General features: G+C 46.5%; 1 protein-coding gene across 1 annotated transcript; it reads right to left on the bottom strand.

Moving 5' to 3' along the window:
• Positions 1-2,764: 2,764 nt before the first annotated feature.
• Positions 2,765-6,768, bottom strand: LOC136422146 (uncharacterized). The gene is made up of 3 exons (XM_066409794.1): positions 6,549-6,768; positions 6,269-6,356; positions 2,765-3,957 (listed from the first exon to the last, which is right to left on the bottom strand). Exons 1-3 carry the CDS (start codon positions 6,766-6,768, stop codon positions 3,156-3,158), a joined length of 1,110 nt encoding a protein of 369 aa, XP_066265891.1. The 3' UTR covers positions 2,765-3,155.
• Between the last annotated feature and the right edge of the window lie 2,179 nt (positions 6,769-8,947).

Below are 8,947 nucleotides of genomic sequence, written 5' to 3'. Positions count from 1 at the left end.
GTGGTTTTATTTTACTGTAGAAGGGGGAAACGCTAGTAATACATTAGAAAAGCATATTCACTGCATCATGAATGTGCTGTAAAGAGGTCACTGCAAAATTAAAACTGTTCCACAATGAAATGATTTACAGTATAAAGAGCCGACTACTCTGTAGGCAGCCTGGGGCTGTACTGTGACAGCTGGCATTGCAGATGGGACTAAAGTTCAAGGGTCGGGAGCTGTTGTCACTTGGCTTTATAATATAACACACAACATGGGGGCGTCCTCAGAGGATGAGAGTAACAGTTCGTCTCCAAGCAGATATTTCAGGCAGGATTATTTTTTTTGGTCTTATGCTGCCTTTATCAAGTTCTACTCTGACTGGTCCTTTCTTCGGGCTCCCTTCCCAAGAGTAACTAGAGTTCCACGACCTCATACCTTCGCCAAATGATTTTAACCTTTATGACTGACGTATTGGGAGTGTTTCTCATCAATTATAAATCATACCAGTTGATCGTCTTCACCCAAATAACAGAAGTTGTCCATAGTACGAGCTTAACAAACTTTAAGAAGTTAATGCTAGCATTTATCATCAATTATGCAAATGAGGTTCTTATAAGGATAATTTCATTCAATGATGTTCACATTCACATAACTTCCAAAGGCAAAGTATGAAATTGCCGTCATTTACAATACCAGTATGGAATTATAATAGTTTCCCATTAATTATGCAAATTAGGCCTACATTTGCATATTTCTATCTATCAACGCTCCTCTCTTCCTCAGTTACAAATGTCATATATTCGAATAGTCATATCATGAAACACAGCGGGTTTATAAAATCGTCTCATGAAATATGCACATTAAAATCTGATTTTCATCATCATCGTCTAATGATACAAAGTATCACGTAAGTTATCTACATACAAAAAATCTTGACCATCCATCAAGCCCATCTCGAGTTATAGTATTTTGTCATTCATTATGCAAATGAGGTCTTCATTTGCATAGTTGATATCTATTAATATTTATATCTTCCTTAGTTACAAATATCACATGTTTGAGAGTCCTATCATGGAATTTGGCGGATGTATGGAATTTCCTCATCAATTATGCAAATTAGATACTGATTTACGTAATATTTATCTAATCATGTACATCATCACTCAAGCTATCCACTTACCAAAAAGGATGACCATTCATCATGCCCTTCTTGAGTTATTCCCTTTCAAAGTCTGAAGCAAAACCTGCTCCTGCAGTTCCGAAAAAAGCCACTAGGGGGCCCGAACCTATAGCACCTACTCTTTGTCCAAAGAGCTATCTACCACTTACAAATCAGTTCCATAGCATGTCCAGAACACGAGATATCAAAATAGGAAGTTCCGCTGCAGTACCGTGACAAGCCGCTAGGGTACCCAAAATCTTATCATTTCTAGGTCTCCTACCAAATATCAAGACAATCCATCCAAGCCTTCTCCAGTTATTCTGTTTTTTTTACTTCGAACGCTTAGTCCTATGCATAACCTTCTCGGCGAAGGTAAAAAGGAGCACTATTAATCACAACCAGAAAGACATGCTGTCAATGTTGTAAAAACAGAGTAAAATCATCTTATCTTTAAAGTTTACATCTATACATCTGCTTAGAGACTAAATAACAGACATATCTTTGCTTTCAATCAATGATAACTGCTGAGATTTGTTAATTTTTGTGCATTTCTGAAAATGTATTTGTTTCCAACTTGTATATTTTACGGAGGTATGAAGAATAAGATCAGGTCATTGCCCCAGGTGGTGACTTTAGACAATATCGGGTATATGAACTTTTACTTCACTGCAGGGGAGTGAAGTTGTTTGGCCTTGAATGTGTGTGTGTATTGTGTGTATGTGCATGTATTGTGTGTGTGTGTGTGTGTGTGTGTATGTGTGTGTGTATAGTGTGACTGTGTATGTCCACGTAATGTGTGAACCGTCTGTAAATGTTTGGACGCCGTCTAAGTGCGTCTTTATGCGTCTGAGCCCGTCCCAGTGCGTCTGTCCTGTCAGAAACGGCGGCAGACACGTCGCACGCGTCCAGGCCGTCCTGCCCGTTTGTTAGTTTGACGCCGGGGTGGCTGAAACGACCTCCCCTGGACGCTGGAACCGTCAGAAACAGCGTCGGGTGGGCTATAAAATAATTATTTACCCGACGTATCCGCCTGTCGTCTTTTCCCACGTGTGAAAAGCCCGTTTTAATCTTCTGCACATGCGCAAATTTGAGCGGTAGTTTTGACTTGACCGTTAACATTTACAGACCATTTGTTCAGTCGGTACATATTTCGCTGGATTTTTTTTCCCGTTTGTTGGCTTTCACGTCACGAACACGGCTAGCATTTATTGCCTTCTCCTTCTCCACAACTGTATAGTATTGGGAAAGACTTAGTCAACAACAATACTTGTGGAATCAAACAATTGGGAAAATGTACCGTAACGTATGTTGTAAGTTACCTCTAATCTCTAATAACTAGGTCACTACAAGAAATGCTTCTCTATACCTGGACAATAATTGGGATAGAGTCAACAAGAACACTTGAAAATAAAAAAAACGGATAAAACGTTAATCTACCGTAAAACTATGATCAACGAGGATGAAATCTAAAACTAGGGATCTAGCCAATATTCACACTTGAAAGTTTCAATCTACAGCGTAACAAGCAATGCTAACAGATCTATCTTAACAATAACACGTTATCATAAACAACACAGCCTCGTGTTAACAAGGGGCGGGGTGGGTGGGAATGAAGCCCTCACACAGAGTGACAGGGCTACGAATGACGGGTTGTGTGAAGGGAGATGAGAAGGAGGGGATAGGGATGGGATTAATTAGGAGAGAGGTAGGGGGTACCCATGTGTACGACGACAGGAAGTTGTATTTCTCTTCTTCACAAGTTCCGAAGAGAACTCCATTTCCTGTCAATGTACACAAACACAGAATATAGGGTAGTCGCCACCGTCACGAAAGAAAAGGATATTGTGAAGTAACAATTAGTACGATAGGTGGGGGTGGGAGGGTACTAAAGGCCAAGGGATCGAGAAACGCCGAGAAGGGATGACTTAGACTCAAAGATATAGCCTTCTCGAGCTTCCGTGCTGCGCCAACCACCGTGATGAGCGATAAGACGATCGGGGACTCCCATGTGCTAGGCTGTGCTAGCTCCACCCGGGCGGAGGCTGTGAAGACCGAACTTCCGCGCGTCGAGGCCTATAGCAGACAGCATGGTCAGAACTTTCTCGCGGGCACGAGTGTACGACATCGGTTCTTGGCGTAGGGAGAGGGAACCGCGGATGTTAGCAATCCTGCGAAACAGCTTGATGTGCCCTGTTGATCCCGAGGCTTTCAGGAAACGTTGAAGAATGGAGGCAGGGCAAGAGGGTTTGTCAGTTCGTGCGATGCAGGACCAGTGGCCTTCCCTGAATTGGTCGCTCTTCCTCTTCTTTAAAAATAGAGCAACGTAGCCGTTGCAGAAGTTAACGTCGTCGACGTTCAACTGGCTGTGGTCGTCCCAACGTAGGAAACCTGAAAATCCAAGGACTATCAGGCACAGGGTCTGTAGGTTGTCAAGGTCGGTAGAAGTCGACAGAAATGTGGAACATAGATTGTGAATGTCTCTCGAGGTGAGTGGCAGTTTCTTCGAAACTGGGGCGGCTAGGAGACGTTTGGCGGCTTGTAAGATCTGGGCAGGAAGGGGATGAAGGTGTGGTGATGAATAGCAGGCCTTGCGGTGTGCCCAGGCCACTGCGAACGCCGCGGAGTCCAACGGAGCAGGAGAACGTGAGGACTGGAGAAGTTTCAAGAGGTACAGAGCGAGGTGTGGTCCTGTCGCTGGGAGGTAGGGAAGGCCCTTAGCCGTGGCAAAGGATTTCCACTTCTTAAAGGCGCCAACGTACTTCTTGATGGTGTTTGGTGCTCTGTCGGCGACGATGATGGAGGAGAGGAGGTCTCTCAGTTAACGCAGTTCCGGGTCGCCAAGGTCACGGAGTTCGGGATAAGGTTGGGTGGATGCGATGACTGTGGGGAGATGGGTGGGGGTGGGGTATTAGTAGGTGGGAGGCAATAACGTAACGACTGATAGTCCAGGTTACTTAAGGTAAAACCATAACGTCGAACAGATAACAATAACAACTGCAGTGTCTCTGAGAAGGCGGACCGTGGGTTTCGCTAATTGATAGTTCTAAGTCAAGTCCAGGTGTAAGACGTTAAGTTACTGAGTTAGGTCTCGCTCGAGGGGTCAGACTGCTGGATGTCTCGGTGTGCTGCGTACGCGGTGGTGGCAGGTCCATATCAGTGGTTCCCGAGTGCAGTTACAAGTTCATTTCATACAACATGGTAGTCCAAAAATAATATACAGAGGCGGTATGGCGTCAACAATCTTACGAGCCAGTGAAAATACAACATTGTAACCGTGTACGGTGGTCTCTTGGTAACAGCCAGTAACAACAGGGGGATGACTGTACATTACTGAATAGAAAATCACCTAATATAAAAGGTCTATAAACTTTAAGTCATTCTATGTAGGGCACCCACGAGTGACGAACATACTAACATACAATGGTCTTCTAGCTGGGTGCGCATCAGTTACAATTTGGTTATAGAACTTGGCCCGAAGTCGCTACCGACGTAGTCGTTTAGGGGCGTGTTCCGCCACAGATCACTAGAGTGTGGTCGTGGGGCGACCTCTGTCTCTGTCGGTCGAAAGGGGATTAAGAAAACGTCAAGTCGAATTTTGGAGGATGAAGTTACTTGTAAGTCAAGGACTCACAGCGTACACGCCGTTCCTACGGTGTATCGGTGACCAACCAGCCGCACGGAACGTGACCGGCGGTTCCGTACCCCGAGGGATCTCAACGTAATCGTAATCGTATCGAGGGCACCTTTCCTACGGCGTATCGGTAACCAACTCGGCCACATAGATTGCGACCGCTGGTTCCTTACCCCGAGGAATCTCAACGTATTCGTATCGAGCACACCTTTCCCACGGTGACTATCGGTAACCACCCCAGCCACATGGAATGTGACCGCTGGTCCCGTACCTACCGAAGTTTCGCAACGTAATCGTGTCGAGCGTACCGATCCTACGGCGTATCGGTAACCACCCCAGCCACCGGAACGTGACCAGCGGTTCCGTACCTACCGAGGTTTTTCAACGTAATCGTATCGATCGCACCTATCCTACGGCATATCGGTAACCAACCAGCCGCACGGAACGTGACCAGTGGTTCCTTTCCTACAGCGTATCGCACCTTTCCTACAGCGTATCGCTGACCAACCAGCCACACGGAATGTGACCGTTGGTCACGTATCACCGAGGAATCCCAACGTATCCGTATCGAGCATATCTTTCCATCAGACTGGGGGGAGGGGAGGGATATGAGAAGGGGTTGAAAGAGGGTGGGGGTTGGTGGTTCAAAGGGTAGACGCCGGGGATGAAACAAGGGGTGGTAACAAAGGCGGTTTGGATGGGTGGGTAGGGTTGACAGGAGCCACATCGGCAGAATCTCACAGCGAGTAGTCTGAAACCTACGGGAGAGCGGTTAAAGATAGAACCGCGTGGTGCTCCCGACAGGAGGTCAGACCAATTAATGAAGTCGGGACCTAAGTTAGAGCCGTCAGGGGCGAGTAACGGCCACCAACACGCCGAACGCCAGAAAGGGAGGACTTTAAGGTCCCGCAACAGTTGTCCTGGCAAATCTTGGAGAGGATTCTTGGGATCAAACGGGGTGGGGGGAAAATCCAATTCATGTCAGTAAACCAATTGGCCGTGAAGGCGTCAATCGTGTGAGCATGGGGATTCCACCACCTGGAAGAGAACTGAGGGAGTTGAAACGAATTGCAGCTAGCGAAACGGTCATAGGAAAACGGGCCCCAGAGTGTGTGTGAGGGGCTGGAATCCTAGAAAAACTGCTAACTTTGTCTCTGATTTTTTTTCGAAATCCTCTCAAAAACATATGAAATGCCATATCAGAAGGTTCAATTTTTAAGATTTTCCGGGGGGGCATACCCCCGGACCCCCCTAGAAAGCTCGCGCCTGCGGCGCTCGTCTCGCGCCTGCGGCGCTCGTCTCGCGCCTACGGCGCTCGATGGTCCCTCAAACATTAAAAAGAACCCCCCCATTCACAATCCTGGCTACGGGCATGGCCTGGTTCAATTTGTAATCCTCCGAGTCAAAGATCTATGGACAGATAGTCCGCCCTGTCGTTTTCTTCACGGGGGATCAATATGAATGTGATGTTTAGAACATAAGGAATAGATTGCGACAGCCTCGTGCTGTAGGTGTGGTACACGGCTGCCTCCAGAAAGAATACGAACAATGTTCTGGCTGTCTGAACGATGGAGGACACACCTGTTGGAAAGAAGGTGTATTAAAGACTCCAAGACTAGACGTGCCGTTTGACTTCCTCCACCGCCTTCTGCCATTTCTGCTTCTCGTCCTTACTGGAGAAGGAAATCATGTTATTTGAATGGAAAATGCGGACGGCCGACCAAGAGGCCTTGTCCGCTTAGAGAATATCCCTGTTACGGGAGTCCAACTCACCTAAGGCATCGTCTAGTATGTCATCCTTCACGATGGTAGAGGACGAAGCGCGAGCCGTGGCCAACCTGTCGCGGACGCCGGTGTTAAAGTTGTAATGAAACTTGTTCGCCTCTTGACGCCACTCCCTCGAAGTTGACGCCGAAGTCGGGTTGCGTGTCGATCTCAGCTCTGACTGGAGTGTTGTTAACCGTTGATCCATAAAGGACAGTCTTTCCTCCATTCGGCCGAGGGCCGCCAAAATCTGCGAAGTTCAACGCTCAGCTACCATGTCGTCGTCAGACGAGTCGGTGTCGTCGCTGATGGCTGGCGATTTCTTGTTCTTGCGAGTCTTCTTGATAACGATAGGTTGAACGACCTCCTCGTCGTCCTCGGAGGAACCCGAACCGTCGATGAAAAACCGGGGGATCGGGCTTCACCGGTTTGCGAGGCTCTTTATCCTTCTTCGGCTTGACGGTGCGGGCGTCCTTGATGACAGGGTTAGATTCATTCCCTGTGTTCTTCTCCGTAGTCGTAGCAGCAGAAGCTGCCAGGCGGAGGAACGTTTGCTGCGTCAGAGATGTTTCTTCTTGGCCTTTGCCTTCGGCATAATGAGCGGGGACACAAGAAGTGAGAGAGAAAGACGGAGAAGGCAAAAAAAATGCAGCCCTCACACAGAGTGACAGGGCTACGAATGACGGGTTGTGTGAAGGGAGATGAGAAGGAGGGGATAGGGATGGGATTAATTAGGAGAGAGGTAGGGGGTACCCATGTGTACGACGACAGGAAGTTGTATTTCTCTTGCTGCGCATGTGTCACCGCTTCCTTGTATGTCTTGTTCTGTGTGCATTCAATTCTCTTTGTTCCTCGTGGATTACTTCTCAATCTTGATGGGTCTCTCTGTGGTTTTGTGCTCTCTGCCTTGTTTCTGCCCCCTGTACTCACACTTGGACTTACTGTATTAATCTGTCCAGGGCCCTTCTCTGCTGTTAGTGGCAATGTATTACTCCCCTCATCTGTGCCGCTTGGCCAGTCAGGGGCTCTGCATGTAGACTTCATACCTGTTGTTCTGTCTCTTCCTCTTATGCCCCTTGAATCAGTTTTTCCTCTTGGGCTGGGGTCTAAGGTGATAACATTGGCTTCGCCAGCATTGTGGTTATTACTTCTGGTACTCTTCTCCCCATTCTCACTTTCAGTCACATTTCTCTCTCTAAGCTGCCTTGTCTCAGTCTGCTTTTTTTGCTTTGTTGGTTTTCCTGCCTCTCTGTTGGGATGTCTGGGCCTTGTTGTTCATAGCGTGCAGATTGTAGGTATGAGGTTAGTGCGTCTTCCTTAGATTTGGTCAAGGACTCCTCATTTTGTTTCACAAGTCCGATCCCTGTACCAAGTGTCTTGTTCTCTCCACCAGTTTGGTTATCATTGCTATTGTCTCTATTTCTCAATATTTGGTCTGCTGTTTCACCTGTAACACATACAACACTTGTGGCATCCAGATGTTCTCACCTGATCCTTACTTCTTTAGTTAATAAAGTTTTCATTCATTCATTCATTCATTCATTCATTCATACATCCATTCATTCACCAATACGAAAATTGTTGTCTTATCAGCAGTCAGGCTTAAAATAAAGATAAATGACGGCGGGGACAGGTCTTTCACATTAGATAACACTAGACTTCATTTTGTAGAATCCAACGACACCGTAAGCTGTTTAGTGAGGTGTGTCAAACATCGTTAAAACGTGACGACAGGAATATTAATGAAAAGATAGCAGTTGTAATTTGTGAGATATGAAAACAGAAATCATCATTCACTTGAAACTTCTCTTTGGAATGAAATGAAACATGGACATAATAACACAAAAGGAAGTAATAATACTGTTTCAGGGAGGTTCATTAGGTTACAGATTAAACATTGGACCGACAAGTTACAGCTCGAACAACTTTTAGATGAATGCTTGTTCTCAAGTAACAACCAGTATCTATTAAGAAAATTGGTACATGTCTGGAGACTGCTACCCGGCTGGGAGCCAGACTAGGATCGGCCCTCTAGCCACTTTTTTCGGTGGCCCGAGACAGTCAGCCCGCCTGATCTTAATCAACGGCCCGGAAAATTGTAGCCCAGGGGAGTGGACCGCGTCCTTTAAGTGACGGTCAACTCCCGGGCTAGAACTCCCCCGTAGCGTTAATTTAGATCGGGCGGGCCGGCTGTCTCTGGCTGCCGAAGGAACAAGCTAAACGGCTCGATGATCTGAGTCTGGCTCCAAGGGTAGGAGACTGCTACATGTAATTGTGTAAAAATTAGAATTCTTTCTATACAATAGAAAAGGTAGTCTAGAGAAATCCCTGAAAAAGAGAAATCATGACTTTGGGGTCTTGAAAGCCGTGAAAACAAAGTAATCTATTTGAACGGAATGACTTTCCGC

Source organism: Branchiostoma lanceolatum, chromosome 16, assembly GCF_035083965.1.
Source record: "Branchiostoma lanceolatum isolate klBraLanc5 chromosome 16, klBraLanc5.hap2, whole genome shotgun sequence".
Taxonomy (NCBI): domain Eukaryota; kingdom Metazoa; phylum Chordata; class Leptocardii; order Amphioxiformes; family Branchiostomatidae; genus Branchiostoma; species Branchiostoma lanceolatum.
Note: the sequence above shows the minus strand (reverse complement) of the source record. Positions and strands in the feature narration are given on the sequence as shown.

Bases quoted from the DNA above. Each gene is read 5' to 3' on its own strand.
- LOC136422146 (XM_066409794.1), bottom strand. From the start codon at position 6,768: ATGGAGGAAAGACTGTCCTTTATGGATCAACGGTTAACAACACTCCAG. The intron at 6,357-6,548 runs GTGAGTTGGACT...TCTTTCCAACAG, and splicing joins CATACTAGACGATGCCTTAG to GTGTGTCCTCCATCGTTCAG. The intron at 3,958-6,268 runs GCAATCTATTCC...GCGTTAACTGAG, and splicing joins ACCTACAGCACGAGGCTGTC to AGACCTCCTCTCCTCCATCA.